This window comes from Galleria mellonella, unplaced genomic scaffold, assembly GCF_026898425.1.
Source record: "Galleria mellonella isolate WM207_F2 unplaced genomic scaffold, CSIRO_AGI_GalMel_v1 utg44, whole genome shotgun sequence".
NCBI classification, from domain to species: domain Eukaryota; kingdom Metazoa; phylum Arthropoda; class Insecta; order Lepidoptera; family Pyralidae; genus Galleria; species Galleria mellonella.
Genome location: NW_026442100.1, coordinates 2,424,134 through 2,451,259, shown reverse-complemented (window position 1 = coordinate 2,451,259; position 27,126 = coordinate 2,424,134). Strand labels below are relative to the sequence as shown.

At 32.5% G+C, this 27,126-nt stretch overlaps 1 protein-coding gene across 2 annotated transcripts in view; it reads right to left on the bottom strand.

The window, feature by feature from the left end:
* Nucleotides 1-26,460, bottom strand: part of LOC113518894 (CCR4-NOT transcription complex subunit 6) — a 207,452-nt gene extending 180,992 nt beyond the window's left edge. For both annotated transcript variants that reach the window (XM_052898500.1, XM_026903918.3), the window contains exons 1-4: nucleotides 26,306-26,460; nucleotides 23,258-23,373; nucleotides 19,670-19,863; nucleotides 9,434-9,609 (exon numbers count right to left, since the gene is read on the bottom strand). In XM_052898500.1, the coding sequence (XP_052754460.1) occupies nucleotides 9,434-9,609; nucleotides 19,670-19,863; nucleotides 23,258-23,365 (478 nt within the window). In that variant the 5' untranslated portion in view covers nucleotides 23,366-23,373; nucleotides 26,306-26,460. The remainder of the gene's footprint in view (nucleotides 1-9,433; nucleotides 9,610-19,669; nucleotides 19,864-23,257; nucleotides 23,374-26,305) is intronic.
* Between the last annotated feature and the right edge of the window lie 666 nt (nucleotides 26,461-27,126).

Sequence of the window (27,126 nt, the reverse complement as noted above, 5' to 3'; positions counted from 1 at the left end):
AATAAAGGATCACATTGTATGTATTTATACTTTTGCACACATTAAAATATGTCTACAGGGCGGACTTAATACTTGATGACATTCTCTACCAGTCAACCGTTATGTTGTAATGTATGTATGTAACCTATTATTTACAAAATAAATGATTAATTGATTAAAGTAAATATTTTTTTTAACCAAATGTAGATTGAAAATTTAAATTCCCGGCTACTCGATTGGACAGGATTTGAAACCGCATCTCTCAGCTATCCGAGCTGAGTAAGTTTTCACTTACACCACGAAAGAAATAATATCAGATGGCGAATTTCTCCACGTCTTTGGAGGTCAAAGAGAGAAAAACTAACAACACACCAGTGCAAGGGAAGGAAAACTCGATATGAAACACTATACAAAGTCTCGCCTGCTAAGCTGTCTGCTTCTCAAATTTCAGCTTTGTAGATCTAAAATGTTGAAGTAATACACTAATAATTGTATAGGCGTCTTTCGATCGCCAAGTTTTTGTACTTTCTCTTTGGTATCTCAGATTCTACGTTACCATTACACAAAATGTTATCAAAATCCCGTTTAGTAACTTTTGTGCGGTGCGCCCACAGACGGTCGGTCTCGTTACAGTTTTACAATGTCTAGATACATCCAATAGACTTATTATACATATGAAACTATCAAATTAGTGCCTACTTACATCTAGTTCAGGAATAAACATCATAATTTTCGCTCGAACCGCCGACGCATCACACAACTACATTACAGAGACCAAGCCAATATTTATCTCCAACTCTAATTAGAGCCGTGAGTGACATACTAATTAGGTGTAATTGCGAGATATCATCTTTCATTCTATCAAACAAACACTAACCGGGCATTACTCGAAACAAGTATACACAACGCGCATACAAATTACATACAAGTACACCGGCGAAACGAGACCCAGACGGCTCATTATAAAACAAAAAAAAACATCAACATAAGATGTATCCTCAACAAACGAGATATAACATTTCGCAACGCCCGTATAAAGGAGGTGCGGTTGCGCAAATCGGCGTGACGTCACCGCGTTCGGTTCCGGCTTCACTTTCGCGAAGCACTTTCACCCGCTCGACCAGTGCGCCGGCGCCGGCGACGCAGACGTGTGCCGATAGAGCGACTTGTTTGTCATTCAACACGCGAGAACCGATAAACTGATAATATCAAATGGTCAATGTAATCGGACGATCGACGTAGCACCCAACGATAGAGAACAGTGGGTCGGTACGCTACATATCCGGGATCGGATTATATAAACTCTTTCATTATTGGAATCTATTAAAAATCTGACTGTAGGGACAAGGGATTTTATTACATTAACCTAAAATAGCTTAGTCCATATAACTGATCATTTGAAATTTAACAAATTAATAATAATTTTGAAATTAAACAAAATCATTCTAATCAAATAATCAGGACAAGGGTTTAAGATTCTGGCTAGGTGACTTCACAGCAGAGTCACATAAGCGTTTAAATTTAAAAATTTTCACTATTCTTTCATTATGAGAATCCATTAATATCCCGCTACTCGGACAAGGATTTTATCCAGTAACAGAAGATATTAGCCTACTATTACCGAGTGGTAAAACGAACAAAGTTGAAAAAGCGAATTTATACAAGGTTTTATTTTAAATTTTCCTTTTGGACTGGCTAATAACCCTTTATTTCTCTAATACAACTGTGTTTTTTTAATAGTAAAAAAAAACAGCTACGTAATAAATAGATACCTCAATTGGTAGGTATTTTATATGTAATTTTTTTGCCCTAAAGTAGGTGTAATAGAGCCGAATTGACTCTGGCTAAATTAGATTCAAAGTTCCCACGTACAATTTGTATCTAAAAAAGTTTAGCAAATTGACAAAAACAACATTACAGATGGTCTATACTGCTTTACAAGAAGTATAGGTATAACGGTGTGATACCTATTGAGACTAGTCACGTAAAACTACCACTAAATAATAGCACGTTGATAAAAAAAAAGGTAAACGGATTGAACAAGTAACAAGTACATTTTGCAAAAAAAAAAAATGCGATTTCGATCGCTACAAAACATTGATGTTTCGTAGACACATTAAATCCAATTTTCCAATCCCCCACTTACATTGCGAAATCATGTCTACAAGTAGACTTTACTTAAAAAAAAAAGGGAGTTTAATTGTAACAAAAATAATATGGGACCAATTCTATTGATTGGGGAAAAGAGGTTGTTAGTAATGGGGTCTAATAATTGCCAGCAATATACCCTATCAGGTTGACCTCCACGCGGTTCCCCCTAGAAATCATGAGGGTTAACGATTGTTAAATTCATCACGAGGGGCCGACTTATCTGTTTCATCTTCACTTATCATCTCTCATTAGTACCCAGCGTCTACCGATAGCGCAAGCTGGATTATATTTCATTCTCAACCAAAAAATTCTATTCCGTGCAAATACTTTGTGAAAATTGGTTTAGAATTATAAACGTACTTCAAAGTCATACAAAACAAAACAATAGAAAACTTTTTCTTTTTAGAGGCATTTAAAAAGGTGCGTGAATCCTTATTAATATTATAAATGTGAAAGTAAATTCGTGATTACACTCTTCATGAAATCTGGTATACATGTAATATTTGTGATGGAATGGGACATAGGCTACTTTTTATTCTGGCCTATTAACATATCTTAGTCACGCGGGCGAAGGATCGAGTAAAACTAGTAAGTCTATAAATTAATACAGTTAAGATTATAATTCTACCTACATATTAAATATAATAATATAACGCTTACAGTTAACGGTCAAACAACATTATGTTCTTATGAGAAAATATGCAACTCGCCGGATACAACGTTCACATTATGCAATATACAACACATTGAACTCCTGCTATTTGCCCTCTCTGATTACATTATATTATGATTAATAATAATTTGAAGGTGTTTGACTTTTAGAGCAATGACATTATAATTAAGCGACGTATATTATCGTATTAATATAATGAATTTGTAAGTGGATTATGTCATGGAAGACATTTAAGAATTTATATAGTCTTAAATAAGACCAATAAATATTTTAATGTAACAACTACTAGAGCATCGAGCCTCAAAAACGGGTCAACTTTTTGTGAGCTAATTGTCAAATTAGCTGACTCTTTTTTTTATTAGTATTCTATGTATTTATGCATAAAATGTATGTTGACATATTATTTAATAACTAAAATAGTTGTTTGTGCATTAAAAAGATGCAAGATTTAACGCAAAATTGAATGAAAAAGTTGACTCGTTTTTCCCGAAGCATTCTATGGAGACACTCTATCTATATAATCTACTAAGCACGTAAGTTACACCTGTACTTATTACATAAAAATATAATGTGTACTTATGAAACTTTTAGTTAAAAAAGTCATTAAATGCTAAACAAAAAAAAATCTAGATAGTTTGCATGTCTATCTGTGTTTAAATTACTGCACTAAATTGCACGCGATTTTCATAATTGTGTTCCTGAAGGTCTAACCTATATATAATCTGTTATATGTTTTATCTCAATACGCCATCTAGAAGTGCTCTATTTCATCGGGTTTCCTAAAGCGCTTGAAAGGTAAATAATATTAATTTACAATAGAATCGTCATCGTCAATATGTCTAAGCTATTGTCAGAAGATGGACATTATCATTTCGTCAATTTCGATTTTTTTTTATGATACTCAGTACGATAAATAACCAGCCCACGTGATAGAAAGTGGTAATCGCCATAAAAGTAAATGTCTATAACATTAACAGCACCATGGATTTCATAAAATACACTGTGAAACTTATGGTATATATATATATATATATATATATATATATATATATATATATATATATATATATATACCGTATGGTATATGTATTTTGTAGATATATCTCATGTTTTGCCGTTCATAAGAACTATGACGGTGATGCCTCCGTACACTAAATTCATGTTCAATAAATACATTTTACAAGCAATTATTTTTTCATAATCCATTATGATTACTTTGTGTTTGTTCTACATTTATTTTATCATGACTGTAACTTGAGCAAAATCTATTTTGTTCTTTAGAAATATCCCTTAATTTCTTTTTTATTTTAATCTTAATCCGATTATTCTTTTATTGCTTTGTGGTTTTTAGTGAAAGCTGTGATTTCAACTTAGAATGGCAAACAAGCTGACAGGCCACAAGGTGGAAAGTGTTAACCGTCTTTTACAGACAAACAACAACGTGGACGTTACAGAATATACTCTTACTATGACGCTCGTAGTGCCTTTCAAATGTTGTAATACTTGACAATAATAATATGGCTCCTCAAGACTCGTTACTGTCATATTCCACCCTCCGAACCAAAACACAAACGAGACCAATTTTTATATACCACTGAGGTGGCAAACAAGCATACGGCCCACCTGATGGTAAGTGTTTAACGTCTATGAACACCTACAATACCAGAAGTATTACGCGCGCGTTGCCGATCCTGAAGAAACCTCTTTACCCCCCTTTTGAAGAACCCCATGCTGTAGTCTTTTGGGAAAACCTCGGCAGGGAGCTCATTCCATAACCTGAGTGTTCGTAGGAGGAAACATCTCTGAAACCGCGAAATTATTTTGAACTCACAATCTTTGTAGTCTAATTGGGATAGTAGGTCACGAAGAAGCCTCACAAACTTTAATTATACAACTTTTGTCAGATTAGAGAAACGTTGTTTTATCCCCCATCCCCTAGCTGCCCCCAACCTACCTAAGTACCTTACGGGTCCATTTTTTTCTTATCAGAATAAAATCTATTCGATCTTTTAAAGTAAGAACAAAAAAATTACAAAATTTCATTAAAATAGGTTACGCGATTTTGACGTTAAAGTATCGAACATAGTGACATGGGATTTTTATATTTTAACCCCCACTCATAAAAAAGAGAATTCAACAAAACCTCTCATAAAAACATTTTAGTTATAGAACTGTTTTGTCTCTATCTTTAGTGCTATATTCTCAGTTTAAAAAAAGTGACAAAAATAATATTTAAAATAGGTTTGTAGGAGGTAGATAGATAGATAGATACTCTTTATTGTTTCCTCCAAAAGATTACAACAGAAAACCAGTTATAAATATAAACAATTACAAGTTTTATAAGTCGGTAAGAATATTACGGATATTCTTACCCCCTTATTCATAAATATTGATAAAACAAAACATACAACAATTCATACAAAAAATATATAATTAATGTATCGACCCACGCGTCAAGTTATTTACAACTTTCAAGTGTTGCCTTTTCATTAATAACTCGTCAGACATCGACCGTTCGTTTACAATAAAATAACAAAAGAACGAGTCAATACAATTAATTTAGTAACCATCCCCGCTTACTCTCGCCGAGACATTTCCACAGGCATTTTCTCCGATCGGCTCCGTTTAACAGCTAAAACAATTAATTACCGGGACAACTGTCTTCCCACACTTTCTAAGCTATTGTGTTGGAGTGAGACAATCATATCTCGCATTTATTGTCATATAGATTGATAGGAGGGCGATCACGATGTTTCTGTTCGAATAAAAAAAAATGTTTTTGTCCACTGTTGACTTTCTTCTGTAGTTAGCACGATCAGAGAGCGCGCACGCGTGACGTTATTAATCCGTCACCGCGGGGACCGTCAGGGATTATTTTTATTTATTTTTCAAAAGGTATGGGAACGAACGTCAAGGTTGGCATTCCTGTGACGCTTCGTTTCTATCAAAATTAGTGCAATATGTTGTCGCGATTTTTATACTAGCAAAAATAATGGTTTACATAAGTGTCACATTTATAAAATGTGGTAAAACATTACACAGTATTTGCCTTATTTATAAAATCATTAATCGCCTCATAAACCTATTTTAACTATTGAAGTGTTGTCTCTTCGTTTAGCACCAACTCCTCAATTTTAAAGTTTTAGCTTTTATGAATAAAAGGGGTTTATACATTTTATAAAGCAAAATTATATCAATTTTTTTTTTTCTAATTTACATTTTTTTTTTATTTAAAAATTATTACAATATCGGTTTTAACTAGAACAATATTTATTGTCCAGGTTTTTGTCAAGAGAAGTATTTTCCTTTTCATTTTTTTTCCACTCCTCTCCTCTATGTTCAAGATAAAAGGCAAAATTTATTTACGTTATTACCAATGGACTTTTTTTTTATATAACTTAGAATGGTTTAACCACCTGACGGAAAATGGTAACCGTAACCTATAGTTTGTGCTCATTGTGTATGTTTCGCCCATGGTAACATCCGCCCATGCGTTGCTATTCCTAAGGTCTAAAGTGTTATGCTTCTGTGCCCTGTAAATTGACTGCCATATCCACCCTTCAAACCGAAACTCAGCCAAGCAAACACAACTGCTTCACGGTAGAAACAACAGACGGGACAGAGATTCCCAAACAAACGACTTTTATACACCCTCCCTCTGGTAAATATCATAAATAGAGCTATTAGATATTTCACCAATTTCTTCCTATAAGAGACAGCCCGTGTATATTAGCCTATACTAGCCTAGCCTATATGGCCAAGAAACATAGTACAGCGCGTTAGAGATCAGCATTCCAACCTCCCAAAAAAAAACCAACTACGTGACAATATCGGACAATTGAATTTAAAACACTAAACAAAGTGAAGAAAACGAGAGCTACTAGGTCACGATGGTGTTTATTCAATTCGGGTGACCCCATTTTAAAAATCGTGGGCTGATCCGGCGCTCAATTCGGACCTCAGATTCGCAGTAAAAATATTAGAACCATTTTAACGCCACTTATAGCGTTAAATTCAAAACTGAACTTAATATGTATGTACATTGTTTTAAAACATGGAGAGACATCTATAAATTGTAACAGAAAATGCTATCATACAGAGCACGACAGATGGCGCTAATCAAAGTATATAAAATGTGTATGCATACAAATAATGTATACTTATGATAAATCTGTAGAGAGGTCAATTCTGTAGATGAAATATATTTCCAAAATAACTATCAGGGGGTGATTAGTGATCGATACTGATGCCAAAAATGCAATCAGTAAAATTTGTCTGTCTGTATGTTCGTTATAGAAACAAAAACTACTTGACGGATTTTAACGAAACTTGGTACAATTATTCTTCATACTTCTGGGCAGGTTAAAGTACACTTATCATCACGCTACGGTCAATAGGAGCAAAGCAGTGAAGGGAAATGTTGGGAAAATGGGATAAATTACTTTTTAAGCTTCCGTCGCGTGTGTAGCCTTAATAGCCACTTTTTAAAATGTAAAAATGTCTACCCATGCGAAGCCAGGACAGGCCACTAGTTTAGAAATAAATGTAATATTTACTGTATAATAAAACAAATTTATACAAAATATATTATTGTCTGACGACTTTTATTGCATTCGTTAAAAAAAAAATATTTACTTTTCCTTGTATTGCTATCATACTATAAAACACTGACTAAAGATAATACTAGAGTACTAGGATTACATGGTCTAAAGATATCCTTATTATAAAAACAAAATTTATCACTAAATAGTAGATAATCTATGGTCTAAATATGCTAATTTACGAAATTTATAAGCTCAATTACATAGGTCCATTAATTTAGTCATCCATCAAAACGTCCATATATTAAGAATTTCTCTTTAATTGGAGAACCCTACTTTCATATTTACGATATTTCAAATTTAGATTGTAATACCTTTTGTTTTTATATTGTACATTGCAAGTAATTTTCGACAATAAGCATTTTTTTTTTATTATTTTGTTTACTATCATTCATTATTTATTATAATTATTATCGTTGACAAAGAAATGGGCGTCGGTTAAAAATGGCGGCAACCATAGACGTCAACCGTCGTCAAATGTCAGCTCAACTATATTAGTCACTTGGCACTCGATGCACATTTGGAATAAATTATCTAAATAAACTTTTCGATTACGGCGATGCCGATGGCGGTTTGTTTGATTTGATATATTTAATCGAAGTCATGCCAATTATAAGCAAAACGATCAAAAATTATACTTATATCTAGTATATAGAGTTCAATTTACAGCAAGGCATTCGCTTTATTAATTTGAACTCTCAAGCTTATCTTTGGAAAAATAATATTTTCATTATAAATAATTCATTTCCCTTGGCATATAAAATTATATATTTACGTACCTGTTTGCGGGGTTTCGTTTGGGTAAATGTCAAACGTTGCATCTTTCATTAAGTACTTATGGTATTATTAATAACATAATGCGTTAAAATTGCCCGTCATAACCCTCACCTTTGCCTATGCAACCTTTCAGCCTTGTGTTGGACCTGTGGCGTAAGTAGATGGATTTCGTAATCACTTGCCATCAGGTGTCCATGGACTTATGGAGTCGATCATTATATCGTGTTAATACACAATAAATATACATATATGGTAGATAAAAGTCTGGGGATACGTAAGACTTACGGAAGCTTTGAACTAAATCTTGGAAGTTTGGGAAAAATATCTACCTTTCACGCTTTAGAAAAAGGGAGTCATATTTAAGTTAAGAATAGTATTTAACTGACCTAGATGTTATTTTGTGAAAGTCCATATCACTGGTTGGTCGATTAAAATTACTTTAATTCCGTTAGCAATGGTCACAAGCATACTAATGGCAGAGGAATTAAACAAAACAATTCTAATGGAGTAACTTAACAAGTTTCTAATAACTCTGTAAAGATACGTTAATAATAATAATTAAGAATAAATATAATCAATCCCTAGTATCTAATACATTTAAACTGCACAAAATTCAACGCAAAAAAATGGCAATACAAACAATTTGCCCGTGGCGATTCAATACAATCCGAAACAGTAACATATATGCGCTATTATATGCGCTAGCAACAGTGGGTAATATGCCCGCAGTTGATGGCTTAATGCTGAGATACCATTTAGTAATTTATTTTCTCTTTTATAATTACGATTATATACTTCTTGTAAAGTTGTTTTCCGGCCAATGTTTTCTATTCTATTCCATATAAAAGACTATAAGGTACCGACGCACAGAAAAGAACATCCGACTTTGATTAAAAAAAGTGGCAAGAATGACCATTTGTAAACCGATGAACAAGAAGTCCGTCATTTGCTCGACATCCTTCATGAAGTGTGGTCAATAAAGAATAAATCCCTTATTCATAAAAGCATGAAAACTCTCATAAACCTTTATTAGCTATTAAATTATTCTGTCTTTTTCTGTTACGCTAATTACTGAATAAAAAAAAAAGTGACAAAAATCTAATAGTTAAAATAGGTTTGTAGTACGTTTTAATTTTAATGAATAAGGGTGCTAAATAGATTATTGAAAAATTATTGACAAAAATAAGTCCAAACCGCGTAAACACACGCCTTAATATGTTTTTCAAGTAAACCAAGTCGTATGGCCACTTACCTTGTAAATTGTCGAGCATGTACGTCAACAGTTTCGCGGTGCCGTTGTTGTCATTGTATATGGACAGCATCTCCTTACTGAGCGGGTTTCCCTGTAGCCCGAGCATCTGCAGATGGAACAGTTTGCCGAGCTCGTACGGCAGAACCCTTAGATAGTTGTTGTGCAGGTGCAATTCTCTGAAAAGGTAGCATCTGGTCATTGCTAGCTCCCATATCATACTTTTATCCTACTTCGTATACACGAGAATAACGGCCTAACAACTTAAATGACTGTGGGCCCAATACAAACATTTGAATAGCTATATCTCTGTTTATATTGGTCCAAGTGTTGTCTATGTACAATAAGTATTTATAAATAATTAAAAATTAAATCTTACACAATTATTTTGATCTAAAAATTAAACTGTTAAACCGATTTTGATAAAAATTCTATGGAACCAATTTCTTAGTATATATATCCTTTCAGATAAAAAAGTAATTTTTCAAATCGGTTTAGAAGTAACGGAGTTATGAGGTAACAAACGTAAAAAAAATATGACTAAATTAAGAACTTATTTTTAATGTTTAAGAAAAGTAGGAATGTCTAACAATTGTCTAGTCCACTGCAAAAATCTTGCTCAGTTTGAGAGTACAGAATGCCATATCTATAATATGTTGAGTGGTATTTATGTACATAGTAAATAATCTTCACATGTCTGATAAAGCTTTACTATGTAATAAAGCGTCAGGGTCGAATTTTATGTCTCATTACGTGAATATAGCTGAGCGGATGTCAAGGAAATTTAAATCTTATATACTTTTAATGTAACGCAGAAAAGGTAGTGTCTGGTTATTGTTATCCCGCTATACCCTTTCCCTTCTTAATTGGCATATGAATGAAACGAATGAATAAAATTTTATTGGCAACTCAATTTGATTTTTTTTGGCAACTGCAGTTAGGCTTTGGTAATGTTTCAAAACGAACGCTGCTGCCCATTCCTCAACGATAAAGTTCTAAGTTCTCGCCTCTTACGACATCCACGGGAAAGGAAGGAATGACCCATTCTACGCTATAGTAATTTAATTAAATACATAGATTCACAGTTTAATTCTAAAACTAAGAAGATACACACTTTGCCAATGTGGACATCACGCGGCATATGCTGTGACAACATATGTAGGAAATAGTTAAACAAGTTTTTTTAATGAATTTATATCTGTTATTAATCGCTTTTTATTCATTACCACATAGAAAATAATTCGACTATTCGTTGGTATGCACTAGCGCAGTGTATTGTACTGTATTGTTCTTATTTCTCTAATTACGTCTTATACCCTGGAAATGTAAAGAATTGGTCATACATTGTGTTATTATTGCTATACATTAGTGGCGACAAAGATTTCTTTAGTCATGTCAAGACAGAACAACACAGACAGAATCACGTGAACCCTATAAGTTCACATTCAAATAAACAATATATACATATATATAAACAGGCGTTCCTTTATTCTACGGAGCGATTCACGCGAAGATATATCAGACAATCGACAAGACAGGTAAATAACTTAGTCCGCGATATGTTTACTAATATAAGCAATTTGCATACTTATCATAACAGTGGGCGAGTTCAAAGACCTCTTAGTAAATACCTAAACAAATTGCTTTATTGTTATTCAATATGTACATCTGTGACTCGGCATATTGACATACAAGATGTGTGCCAATATAATAGATTTATTTGTATTTAAAAGATCTTGAACATTTAATGTACTTTTCATTCAAACACTGGAGAAACCCATCATTGTATGTCTTAGTACAATGCGGGTCACAGGTCAGCCAAGCCATATAAAAAATTACTTAAACATAAATTATGGTTTCAACAAAACAGTTGAGCAACACAAACTATGTATGATTGACTTCAGAACTTCCGATTCTAAAAAAACCCAACACATTTTTCGAGTTAAGTTGAAAGGAAAATTATTACTAACATTTTGAGTAACTCTTTAGTGTAGCGCGAGAATTCTGATTTGGAAAATAAAAATGGGTTTCCGTAGATCAGTTTTTTGTAATACAGGAAAGCAGAACAGCTGAAGAAAATGTGGTCAAGAGACTGATTATCTTCATGACCGTAATCGAATGTAGGAGACTAAATTAATTTTAGTCGATGGAGGTGCATATTATATTGACCATGTCCAAGTCTTAGTCTACTGATCGTAGAATAAATCTACATAGCAAGAGTACAACCACATGATCGGTACGATGTCAATAAAGGTGGGATATGACAATGTAATATTAAGATATGAAGGCATGACTTTGTCCTCTGGAGTAGTAACGCATGCCATGTACTATAGGTGTCAGGTCATTCTATGTCTATAGACAATAGAGTTGTATTTTTCATTAAATAGGACATTGGCTTCTTCTGCCAGTATAAGTTGCTTAAAATATTTGTTTAACACATTAAGTCAGAGATGGCGCTGTCGTTATGGAAATTGCCAGTGTACACTAAAAAAAATGTAAGTCATTTAAATAAATAAGTCAAATATAAGTCAAGTCATTTAAATAAACAAGTATCATCATATTTCCGCCTACATTCCTTGGAAAATATTGTTCAATTTCATGAATACTGTCAGTGGATTTAGAGTTGTAACTATATTCGTTACATTTGTATTGGCCATCCAAAATTTCAAATGTAAAGAATATCGCATCCAATATTTATTGTCAACTGTATGTCAACCCTAGAAGTCTTATACAGGCTTTTTGAAGTACTCAATACCGTATTTTAGAACTACTTTGGCTACATTCGTCGATTGTTACTGTTGTGGTGAACTTAGCACATAGCGTGCGCATATTTCCCCGAGCATAACTATGAACACAAGAAAATTCATAATTATTTATACAACTGATGTTTTAAATATACATGCTGATCACATTAGCAATGTCGTGCAGAGAATATTTTCATTTATGGTAATTAAATTACATGTATTTATTTCCAATGGAATAAACAGTTGTGGCATCGACCGAGAGCGATGTAGCATAGTGGTTAACTAACTCTACCCATAAAACCAATGAAATACGGCAATGTTTGTAAATTCAAATCTGGCTGACATCATAGTATGTGACGATTTTTTTTCTTTTATACCACACAGGTCGCATATAAGCATATAACTAATCTGATGCTAAACGGTCACTGTAACTTCTGCACGCCTGCCTGCAGAACCAGGGGTGTCACGTGCACACTGTCGATCTTGAAGAAACCTGAATACGTCCTTTTTAAGGAGCCCCATACTGTAGTATATTTTGAAAACCTCGGCAAAGAGCCCATTCCACAATCTCAGTATTCGCGAGAGAAATTTCCCCTGAAACCGCTTTGCGCTCTCTGCTGATAGTATATACCATTATTAAACAAATCATTTAAAACTGATTATTAGATTTTCATGGTAAGTAGACTGGTTATAGACCAGCCAAGTGCACAACGAAACACGCTGCCAAATTCGAAGATCAAATCACACGGCAGGCGAGCTAGCTATGAACGCATCATCTTAAATGAGAGGATTAAAAACTCCGCAGTATACGAATCATAAGAGGATCTGTTTTGCATAATCCGTTGATGTAAATGTACTAGTTCATTAATATTACGTACTCAGTCCAAAAGGCTTATTAAACTCGATGGGTTAAACTAAATCCTATTACGACGATTCGTGAAAGGTGAGCTTTTTAACCCCCCGAAATCTGAAGAGCAACTGTGGCCTATGGCGCAATACCTTCCGATTAGAAACGTCGCGTACCATTACATCGATATTACTAAATTCTGGAACTGCGCAGCGGGAGTTCTTTCCCACGATCCGTTTGTTATAATTCCAGATAGAAACTACATAGCTAAGTGTAAACTTTCCAGATATTGTTAAAATTTGAAGAAAAGTAGGATAGAAAAAAGCATTACATAAAAGAGTTTTGACGTCATCAGATAAATTTGTAGGGTGATTTCTAAGTTCAAGTTGTGAACGTAAGCAGTTAGGTCATTTGACCCATCGCGACGATTTTACCAGGAATCAACGATGATGATTTCCAGAAGGGACCGTGTGTAGGTCAATCTGATATATTGTATCGGGTATATTGGTAGTAATGTAACCAAACTGTACTGGAATCAATATGAATAGGGGCGCCCAGTAACTACGTGCGAGCACGTAGACGGCACTTATTCGATGTTCCATTACGAAGAACAAAGTTGGCTAAGCAGGCTCCCCTCTCTCTTGCATTGAAACTACTCAATGATATTTTGAACCAGTACCCGCAATTGGATGTATTTGCCTCCAACTTGCTGGAGTTTCGTCGAGTGATCACAGAGTATTTGTGTTTAGACGTTTTTTGTTCGAGTTAAATCTTTTTAAATTATTTTTGTGTACGAGTAATATTCCTTTTTGTATGTTATTGTATTCATGCTTTCCTGGGTGAGCGTATTGGAAGACTGTAAGGCTCACCCAGTGGATTTAATAAACAATTAAATTACTAGTGGTGAGTAATATATAGCAATATAGCTATATACTCATCCAATAACGAATATGTTAAAAAATATGTTACTCAAAAAAATAATATTGGTTAACAGACTTTTAACATATTCGACAATAGATAACCAACCGATATGGGTGATATCGAAATGAGTGATGACCTTTTTTCCACAATCAATGTCCAGAGGATCCCAATATATAGATAACGGATCAGTATCCATATTACCCATGCCGAATTACTAGTTCCCATTACTTCCCTCCCCATTGTAGTTTATCCACTCGATACCATTCAAGGATGAGAATACGAATAGATATAACCGTCACGGATTTAGTCATGGGAATTGAACCATGGGTTAGATACCAATATGTTCCACGACACGCAAACTAATATTATGTTTACCATAACGGACATCACCATTAAATTTCTGAATATCCCTATGAGATTACAGTCAAAGGCTTATAAAATTTTAAAATACATAGTTTTATATACCTACAGTCTTTAAAGCAAAGTATAATGACCTGATTTCCTACCTTGCCATTTTATTACTCGGTAAACATTACCGTGTACTTACAATTTATACAATGACCGCATCGTGTAAAAACTTTAATGACGTCATAGAGTCGTTAATTATTTTGTATGTTATTACAGCTATAACTACATTTATTTGTATTGTAAAATACCTAAGCATTTATCTGTTTTCCTTTTTTATAACACTAGGAGGCAAACGAACATTCGACTCTAGATGATAAGTGATTACCGTTGCTTAGGGGTACCCGCATCATAAGAGTAATGCTGCGAGTGTGCTGCTGGCCTTTTAAAAAGGAATATGTTTATTCTTGAATGTGCAGTGTCGAGAAAACACTACTGCTGGAAGTTAGTTCTAAAGTATCGTTCGGCGTGGAAAGATGTGCTTAAAAAAGCATAACAGTTAATGGGGTTGAAATAGAAATTTAGTTTATGATTATATATATTATTATATATTTTATAATTGTAATATATTTTTTGTTTCACTTTTGTTTTATAGAATGTTCTTTTTGTTTTTCACAATACATGCACGACTATACACGGTATTTTTATTTTCATTTAATTTTATTCTTCTGAATCCAAGTTCCATAACAAAACCAGCGACCAGCAAGGAGCTGAACACAAGGTAGATGATTGCTGATGAAAGGAAGAGACTTAACAAAATGCATTACTGTGTACAAGAAGGTTAGCCAAATGTTTTCAAAAATATAATAAAGTAGCCTTTACGAAAACTTTGATAGTACACTTTTTGATTCATCAAAAATCGATTGATCAACTTAGCTCTTAAAATTCCCACGTTTGCTACTTCGATCCCGGACAATATAGACATTTTTATAAACTTGAGTATATGTTTATGCTCATATTAATCTGGGTATTTATATATATATATATATATGAACATTACAAAAAATACTTTTAAGTATCTACCAAGTATGGCTATAAAACAAGCTTTGCTTAGTCTGGGCTTAGATAACTCTACCTATGCCTATATTGTATGCTATTTTCGACTATAATAGTCACCGTGTTATTTCATCTAGATAGTACCAAGTAATCAATCGTAAAATGTTATGTGTCGCACGCATATTAAAGGCAGCGAAAGTTAACAAAATCATTATAATTAACTATAACCAGTGAAAAAATGTATGCACAATAGAACGGAACCAATAGAAGCGTATATTTAATTAAAAATTAATTAAAAAGACACTTGTCACTCGATACAACTGAATACAATTATTTGGTCAGTACACTAAAAGAAAAAAACAGAATTACAGACTAACTCTCGTAATAACATACAAACAGGATTGGAAATAAAAGTAAATAAAAGTCTGAAATTTTGCACAGTGTCCAAAATTTCGCTCAAGAAAATATCAATTTTGGAAGTTCTTTTGTCTTAATCTAACCCTTTGCTTCTTATTTATCCTATAGTATAGTATATATAGTCCTTATTTATTCTTATGCCCAAAGCTCAATTTGGCAATTGCGACATCTACGAAATAATTCAGTACCTACTCTTAATGATGACAATTTAGTTTTTTTTCTATACCATTGAGATGACAAACAACAAATAGGACTGTCATCATTTTCCACCAATCTCAATACGATTTTCAAGCACCCTATATTAGAAAAAAATCCGATAAAATGTTATGAACATTAGCAAAATATAAACAGATAAAGGTGAATTATGACAACACATTTCGTTAATAACAAACTTGTATCAAGTACAATGAACTATAAGATAAGGAGTGTCTATCTAGCTAATTTATCCGTTTTAACACTCATTGTTATGCACTAACAATCACCAACGTCAAGATGTAAGAATTTATGGAAATTCGTTGGCATTTTTATAAGATACTTGGAGGATATTGAATTTATCTTCTACAATCCAGCCTATTAATTTACAACTCTTTATGTCACCAAAAACAAAATGACAATTAGAAAATTCAAGGGAAATACATAAATACGTAATGTTACATATATATATATATATATATATATATATATATATATATATATATATATATATATATATATAGATATATATATATATATATATAACATAGTGTACAACAAAAGGCGGTCATATTTCTAAACAATATCATCCAGACAACCCTTGGTTATAAAGAATAAAAAATTAGGGGCGCGTTAAAAAAATGTACAGCTAAACATATGTAAATAAGCACAATTATATCCATACATAAATCTAAATATATACATATTTAAATGTATACATACACAATATATATATGTTCTATGAAACAAACTTACTATTTTAAAAATAGTAGTATAAAGTACAGATTAAAATATATACATAAAAGTACAAAAGGCGGTGTTATCTTTAGAGCAATCACTTAGAGACAACCTTTGGTTAAAGAAGAACATATAGAGGTATATACGTGTAGCGCCGAAGAGTTTTGCAGGATTAATGGACTGACATTCGGACCAATCTATTTGGGATCAGATCGTAATCACATTACATTACAATAAAATAAAATAAAGACTATTAAGAATTATTTGCTATCTACAATAAGTTAACAGTTAGTATCAACAGTTACTCGACAAATTCATTCGTAATAATACAACAAGACTGAAAAAATTATACTTAGAGTGAATTCTTCTGAAAGTGAACTGCGTTTTTTTTTATGGGTAAAAATGGCATTGTAACCCCGCTTGCGCTAACGGGATACGCTGGCGGAGCACCAGTGAAGGGTGATAGATGAGAATGAAAACAGGCCATGAATTCATCAGGAATTAACCATGATAGTTTCCAGGGGGAACCGCGAGGAGGTCGACCTGGTTGGGTATATTGCTAGCAATGGGATTCTCAGTCTCCATTACTAGCAATCCCTTTTCCCCCAGTGAACTGCGTTAGGAGATCAAAACAATTTGTCTACATTGTTTGAAGGATACCTTCAATTATAAAACCTCTTGGAATATGTGGGAGGAGAGTCAATATATAAAAAAAAAAGGATGCCGCCCACCGCTTAGATATTTACATACATAAAAATTAAATTCTATTTCCTTGGTCAGACCATAACTTGAGAACGATTTAACAGATTTCATTCGTTCTTTTTATGTTTTTTAATATTTTGTAGAAGATTCTGACGGAACGAAAAACTAAGAAACTTGCACAGAAAATTGATAAATTTCAGAAAACTTAACGACTATTTTAAATTCGCGCATTTGATGAATGTGAGTTTAGCATACGGTTGCTTTTTTTATTTTTATGACATGACATTTGTCGTGTTAACTGGTAACGCTATAAACATGTGCATTTTAAGGAAACTTACTGTACTTTAGGTGACAGTTACATTTGGCATTATACCAACTGAAATTTCAAATTCCACGCTAACAAACAATAGGGATATTGTCCCCGATAGACAAGCTAACGAGCAGATAGTTCAATGTACTGTAGTGGTGACAAGACAGAAGTGGAGGTGAACATTTATACATCAACTGTCCCTCGGCTTTGCCCGCTTGAATCTTTCAATAAGCTGTCCTATTTAAATTTAGAATGTAACTTATCTATATATCAAATTTAACTCAATTTAACTTTCGCATTTATAACAGTAATAGGAAATTTCTAAACTCCCCTACAAGGCATTATTTATTATTGGCATAATTATGATATTATCAGTTTTTTTTTTTTTTTTAAATTATACATTTAACTAGCAATAGAATTTCCGTAAATAATATATGGCCTATATTACTCGGTGATCATGAAGCATTCTTTAGGTGAAAGAAATTTTAAAATCGATTGAGTAGTTTTTGAGTTTATCTATCACAAACAAACGATCAAATCTTTCTTCTTTATAATATTAGCATAGATTGATGATAAAATACGATGACAAGATAAAACTACAAGATGGAATAATTCAAAAAGAGTGTAATAAGGTCTCTTAAAATACACAGTATCCTTGGCGTTTCTATTAGCTACTGTAACCGATTAATAGGTGTTAGGCCGTATACTTATATACCACCAAAGTAGTATATAAAGAAATATGACCATATCTATCCCCAAGGGACAAGTGAGACGCGTTTACTACAATTTTATAAATATTTATCATTTTTAAAATATTACGACTGAAAGAAATTGCTGCATTTTAACATTAAACTCTAGATGGCGCTGATGCCATACAAACCATACGATTCAAGCCCTACATTTTTACATGGTATCCAAAACAAAGACACAATACATTCAAATAAATACAAATTTAGCGATAAGGTCGCCCATTGTTGCCTCTTTACCTTGCTTCTTGTAATTAAGATTTTTCGTGTTCATATTGTTAATTTATGTAATCTGTAACATCCTTTGAAAGGAATGATAGAGTTTTTCATTCATTCGTTCATTCATACAATAATGTTACCAGTGATTTCAAAAGGTATGCACTTAGCAGTCGAGTTTCTTGTAAGTTAATTCTCAATAGATAACTTTCCGAATCTACAGTAGAATCGTAAGAAAATATGACGATTTCAAAATGTAACGTAAAAAGCTAAATAAATAAAGTAAATTTTAATTTGAATTATGTATAAACTAGTAATCCGCCGCGGCTTCGAACAACGACGACCTGTACATACGAACCATCCATAAAAACCATAATAAAACTCATATCCAAACCCGTTGCATGGTATTAGAAGAAGTAAACGGAGAAACTGGCAGACAGAGCGACTGCTTTTGGATATTTAGCATTCATAATTACATTTTAACGATAAGAACAGCTTTTGCATGACCTCAATTCAATTATTAACTATATATTTATTTTAAGTTTATTGACCTATATAATATTGCACAAAAAGCGAAATTAATGTTATAGGTATTCTCTATCAGTCTTTAGGATGTGCAGAGATAGTGGCTAGTGGTTAATAATTTATATTTTACCATACAATATGTCAAATTACATACATACAAACATAATGAATTCACATCTACATATAATAAACTATATACGTGTGTAAATATATATATATATATATATATATATATATATATATATATATATAAGTAAGAAATAAGTGCCACCCAATTACACCGATTGCTTAGTCATCAAACTGTGATACCATGTGTTATGAGAAACCAAGCAACGAACATCCGAGGATCCGAATTGATACAGAAGAGTTCATTTTCTAACTTGGTCCGATCGAGAATAGAATTCGGGACATCACTACACAAAGCAGCGTACCCACCATTGCACCTCAGAGTTTTTAATGTAAATAAATAATCATATTCACCTGAGCTGAATGAGATCCCCGAGTTCCGCTGGCAACGATCTCAACTTGTTGTTGGAGACGTCAAGTGTGTGCAGATTGACCAACTGGCTGATATCCGACGGGATCCGTTGCAAGGAGTTGTCGTTCAAATACAGGGCAGTCAGGTGCGTCAGTTGGAACAGCTGCGGCGCCAGGGCGCGAACACCTCCTGTTACCTGGAATGTAGAGATTAACTAGATAAATTCCTCATATACTTATAAAAATACTATTTTATTATTATTATTTCAACCGTTCACCGTCCACTGTTAAACATAAGCCTTCCCCATAAGGAGAGTTTTGCCAGTAATTGCCACACTTGGCAGACAGGTCGGCAACCGCAGTTAGTCTGGAGATGTGTTAAGTGGGACGGTGCTGCCCATTTCTCGAATATTAAAACATCACCAAAACCTAAATACAGTTGCCAACCCGCCTGTCAAGCGTAGCAATTACTAGCAATACCCCCCTCCCCCTATAGCAAAGGCAGTCTATGGGAGAGGTTTTTGCACAGCAATGGACAGTGGCTGATATGATAATGATGATGATGAACGTACCCATCACTGTACCACAGAGGTCATCATATATGTATAAAGATATGACATATAATGGTACCTCATAAAAGTACCATGACCACCAATTTTAGAATAAGAAATCTTAAGTATAAAAGTATGTTTCCACCACGCGTACTCACGCGTAATTCGAAAACAATCAGGTGCAATACTACTCATGTATTAAAATATAAATATTGCAATTATGTCGTTCATTTTATTAATCAATCTATGGTATTTTTTATGTTTTTATTTTTATATAGGTTATTGATAAATAAGAATAGTACCACCATAAGCTAAACTTGATAAATCTACATCACAAAATGTATATTATATTGTTGACACAGAAAAACAGAAATTAAACATTTTTCTATTTCTGTAAGTATAAAAACACATTTTCACGTCCTGTTTGTTTAGATTTTATTTCTGTAACAAAGCTCCATTTACTGTTTTATATATTTTTTTTACAATCTAATAAAATGTGTTCAGTTGAAGAAGGGAAAGCTAAATATAAAAGCTAGCTAGCTTTCATAAAGCATACCAATATGGCCGATTTTTATAATTCATATTTTAATTTAAATTACTTAATCCATATTACTCATACCTACAGTTTAAAGAAGTAAATTTTTTATGGAACGAAATCTTATACAACAAATAAACAGTACATAAATCATACTATAACTGATAATAATAAGGTTACACTAATAAAACACTGATAAGAATAATTTATATCAGAAAACATAGTAGTCCAACATTTATTTAGTTATTTCCTCATTTACTTCAACTACAATTTAACATATAAATATGAAATCATAAAGCATAATATGATTCTTGTACTGGGCAAAAATAAAATCTTTAGTATTATTTCTTTATACATTATTCTAACAATGAAATTGAAAGTTTTTTTTTTTTTGTTTATGACAATTAATTAAAAATGACACGTTCATAGAGATAAGTATTGCCTTTCGCATCACTGCAGTGCACGTATAGTAATTTCTTATGTTACTTATGTACGTTATGACAGACAATAATTCTGTATTTCACCCATACATTAAGTGACTCTTTTTACTTATTATATTTATTAGTACAACTTGATGGTAATAAAGAGTTTATGTGTCTATAAAACGTATTAGGCTCGCGGCCCTTTCTGTTTAGTAGAAAGTACATAAATGTAGATAAAAAATAATATTATTTTTTAAACAGTTACACAAAACATAGGACTTTGAAGGGTCTTAGACATTCTAAAAAGTTCTTAAATGACAATGTTTAGGGATGGGATAAACTCATCTACAACGGTGGCAGACAACAGGCAAGACTCATTATGGATGCCCTAACTGGACATATGCCAATAAGGCATATACTACACATGATGGGTCTATCTTCGGACACACTATGCAGACTATGCGGGGAGACATCGGAATCCATGGAACACTTGATGTGCAACTGCGATTTGTTGATAAGTATGCGTATGAGTCTACTGGGAACGCCTTCTCCAGAACCAGGGGACTACAGATATCTTAAACCGCGGGATATCGTTAGGGTAACACATAGGATCTATGAAATGATGATATAAGGCAGGGGGAAGCACAAAAGATCCGTATAGGTGGACGTGCATAGGCTTAGCTGACCCCATATGCGAAAAATAAGATACACAAAACATTATATATTTTCTAATTGTATGCTTTTAGTTAAATGATAAAATAGCAGCAGACTTCGGAAGCGCCTTGGCGGGGATTTGTCTTTGACATGAGATGCTTTCTACGATAGCTTTGTTTTGTATGCAACTTCAAAGGGTAAACAAATTGACGGTTCACCTGATAAGAAATGATAACCGTCAAATATTTTCAACCGAAAGAAAACAAATATTTTCAAAAAGAAGGAAGCGAATTGCGCTTGTATATATATATTTTTTTATGATGTATATAACTCATAACTTTGTCAATTCTAAACCGGTTTATATTTGTTTTTATCTGAAAGGATATAATGTAAGTATACTATTTCAGATAAGAGAAGATTGGTCCCATAGAAATTTTACCAAAATCGTTTTAGTAGTTCAGTTTTTAAATAAAAAAAAAAAACTGATTTTGTCACAATTGAAGTCAGTATTTTGTGAGATATGATCTTTCGTTATTTAAGTAATTTTTTTAGACATTTATTGCATAAGCCTACAAAATTCACCTTGCATATATAAGTAATAAAAAAATAATTTATATCTCTTCCAACACGATTACACCTGAAAGCGTGGCCTGTATTTAATCTCCACCAGCCCTCTTCCAGCGATAACTGTACACATTTATTTGTCGATTGGCGCTCAAATTGTCATCGTTAATCTTAATACATTAGCTGTGCCCGCGACTGCGTACGCGTGACCGGAATAAAAAGTAGCCTATGTCGTTCTCCACACCAAACACTGTGTACACGAACTTTCACATTTATAGTGTTACTAATTTTAATCCGCGCCACCAGGATATAGTGATTGGCCGAGATAATAGTACCCTATATCCTTCTCCCTCTCAAGTTCTATGGGTATGAGAAATTTCATGAGGATTTGTCGAGCCATTAAAGTGCTTAGCAACTCAATCTCAAGACGCCAAGAAATAACAAATAAACTTACTCTCACATTTCTATTATTAGTAAAGATTGAATTTTGCTTTACACAGCAATGCATGAAGGATAACATAGGTGTTAGAAAAAATTAATAGGTGTTATTTATGGCAAACAAGCTGACGGTCCACCTGATGGAAAGTGTTAATTTTCGCCTATAGACATGAAGAGCTCCATGACATCCCAGAATACACTGCAATACGCATGGCACTTCTCTACCTCGCCATTCCCGAAGACTATGTGTTATGTGTCCATACTCTCTGTAATTTCATTGCTTTATTTCACCCTTCAAACATAGTTGTGTAAACACTGTTGCTTCGCGGCAGAAATAAAGGTGAGACAAAGGTATGCCCGAGTACCTTTTGTAAAAGTCTCCTTTTGGAAATTCCACTCTAAGTTAAAAAAAAAATAACAAAAATACCTCAAGCGTGGTCCAGCCCCCACGGCGGCCAGACGCTCTCTCCGCTTCCGACATGATGTGGTATGTGCGCCCGCTCGCGCCCTCATGCTTGTCTTTGTTGCGAGACATTCTGACACCTGTAAGATTCGTATTTTATTACATACTAGTTTTTACCCGCGATTTCGATCGCGAATCTGTACATCGACCAAGATAATAAAATATTGTGTTCCACAACGAAAAAACGACTTCAATTGTGGCGAAACCAGTTATTTTGATTTAACAACTAAATTACTGAACTGATTTTGATAAAATTTCTAAGTATATCCTTTCAGATATAAACTTAATATTTACTACTTAACAAACAAAAATTTACAACTATTTTTCTAAACAATCAATTTTCAAATTTCAAACGGGATTTCAAAGAGGAAACATGGCTCTGAGAAAAAAAATACCATCTTAATGTGTTGCCAATAAATTCTATTCATTTGGGACTCTGAAAACTGAAACTGACAAACTTAAAAACATAGTGCAAAATTTTCCTGGGGTAAACTTTGAACTATATTACTAGAACCGGAGCGGATCTCACTCCGGTTCTAATAGTTCTAGGGTTAAAACAAAAAATATTCTAAAAAAACTATTTGTTAAATACAAATGAATGACTTTTTAGAAAAATATTGAAAAAATTAAGTGTTATTTAATTTAATAAAATTTAATTTGTAATAACTATTTACAGTTTAAACTAGATACAGACTATGACTTACTAGGTACATATTATATTAAAGAATAATTATTACATTAATCTATATTAATTGTAATTTATTAAAATGTTAATTTAATTTTATTATATTATATTTTTTAACTAATTTCAGTAATTTTATAAAAGTTACTTATTTAAATACTGTGAACTTGTAATATAGATTGTTATAGAAGAGTTATTTATTTATAAAAATAATATATGTTAAAAATTTTATTATAGTAACACTATAAACAATGGTAAAAAATAATAATAATATGGTGATACTAAATAACTATAGTCATTACAAATCTTTGAACAATGATCATTCTGTATGTAAGTAGGTCAATTTCTAATCCATTCTACTCATACATTGTTATTGTTTACAGTTTATTTTAACTTCATCTTGTAGTTTCTCTATATCTGATAATATGTTTATTTTAATTACATATTCAACCTTATTTTTTGAAATAACAAGGTTTGTATAATAGTTATATTATAAAGAAATTTGATATATAACTTGATAAATTAGTTAACAATAGCCCACTAGATGGAAGTGCGTAACTCCAAATAGGCAGAACCATTGATATCACAATATACTGGATTGCCCTCTATCGAGTGAGCCAGTTATGTGTGAATCGCACCTCAGAATCAACACTTTTAAGTAAAATATATATAAATAAACACTGAAATGATATTTTCGACATTAACATTTCGTTCAAATATTTTGAACATATAAGAGAAAAATATTTTTATACCAATTTTTTTATTTGATAAATTTTAATATATAGAGAAACAATATTTTAAAAAAATTAAAAATGTACTGTAATAGCCCACCACTCATCTATATGATCAGGATGAAACTTTAGTTTGTGGCAGGTTGTATGATAGTGAACATCAGCAGCAAGCATTAATCCAAACAATTTGAACATACTTTACTACCTTAGTACATAGAGGTAAGGTCATACTTCCCTAAACTAATTACGATTAATATTAAAATAATGCCATCCTTCTGGCATATATAAAAACATAAAAAGTATTCTGTATTAACTTACAATATGGTTGATTTATTTACAAAAACTCTTTTGAATCCCTTCACTATTAAAGCATACATCTTTACAATATTTCACATTTATTTTAATACATCATAGTACAACAGTGACTTATTTTTGTAACCTATAGGTACAAAAATAAGTCAAAGCCAATTCTGGCTCTTAAGCTCAGTAACTTCAGGAATAAACACTTAACCCTTATACACAACTTTGAGACAAGCCAATTTAAGCATCCAGCATCATAAATTTGTTCAATGTAACACCACCCTAGGCTGATTTGGTTAGATAGCAGGGTGGAAGTTTGTAATGGAAACTAACTGTCCTATTGCTAGCCTGTCAACTTTTACACTCCCTTGAAAACTATTCTGGTGAATTGTCACAAATGTTCCGATTTCATACTCATTTAATCCTCACTACACTTCACCGGTATATACTTTTTAGCACAGATAGCATGCTACTATTATTTATTTTTGCAAAAAAAGTCTATTTAAATTAGAATGAAAACAGAATTCAGTGCCACATTTATGTAAAGCAACATGTTTTCCATAATGCCATATGGTTATGTATTGGTATATATTAGAATTAATTTTATTCTAAAATATGAGGATTTGAAACTGTCATTTTTAATAGCATATTTTGCTTTATTTTTAATTTTAATGTGTTAGCTTTCATGCATTTGACTCTATTATTTACACAACTTTATATCTACAATCTATACTAATCTGAAGGAAAAGGTAATTGGAATAATATTAACCTATTTATTTAACACTCAATTACATTACCTTTTACCTTTAAATAAACCTGATGTTATTATTTTTTGATTTTATACTTATCTAAGTAAACATTGATAATGATTGTTATTATACTTATAGATATAAAATTTACGAGATTATTATGTTTTTAAACAATAAATGTACCTTATTAGCACAGCGAAGGACCATTAGGTGTGTTAAAAAGACTATGCTCAATAAACAATTTTCTTCCTTGGAAAAATAAGTATAACAGGACAGTTCCATAACCTCCGACGTTCGGGAGGTAGACCTAGGAAATTGGGTTAAATAACAATCACAATATGATTTCAACAATTATAGATGGATAATTCCATTGAAATACCTTGGATTTAATTCATTACATGAACGATTTACAAGTAAATGCGTAGCATCTTTGTGTACAGCTGACAACTAAAAGATGGGTCGACTCGACGCCTAGACCAAGCGCCAAATCACATCGAAACTTTATAATGATAAATCAATCGAAATAAACATATAAAATTGTAATATATACCTTCATCTACTCCTTAAAAGCTTTTACTTCGTTATGGATTATAGTAACGGGAAATAAATCACTGTAAACACACAATATCACAATCTTGACAAACACCACATCAAACGTCCATTTACCGACTGCAGCGACAATCGACATTAGCGGTGAATTCTAGAACTTTTCTTTGTGTTGTGGCGATCATAGACAACAAGTCTTTTTTATATAAAATATAGTGGTCCGTCAACGTGTAATTCATCAGATTTTTAGGGAATAACAACATAAAGGTCAGACGCTGCCGTTTTCTTTTTTGTCAATAAGCATATGAGATTAAAGAAAATACCTGTGAAAAATAGGTATATGGTCTAATCAAGTTGCTTAATGGTGTGGAGATCAAAACTCTTCGTATTAATCTACTGTAATTTAAAACCAAAGAAAAAGAAATATAAAGCATTAGCCTTCAAGCTATCTATGATTAATCTTCATAGATTAAGATATAGATAGTACTTATGTATCTAGTATAATCACAAATTATATATAGTTAATAATGTGTGTTGCTCAACCTCTATGTACAAGCGAATTGATCAACCTTTTCGTTTTCGCATAACAGCTACTTTATTTACAGTTACTACATCAATACTTTTATTCTTAATTCGTGTAGGCTCAAAGATTTCCTTATTCTTAGGTTAGGCTATCTTACAAATAAAAAAAAGGTATTGAATGATAATATCGATAAAGTGAATTTATTGATATTTATATTTATATGTAATAATAATAAAATTGATTAAATGTATTAATCGTATTGATTTAAAATATAATCATACTTTGATGAATCTAATTAATTA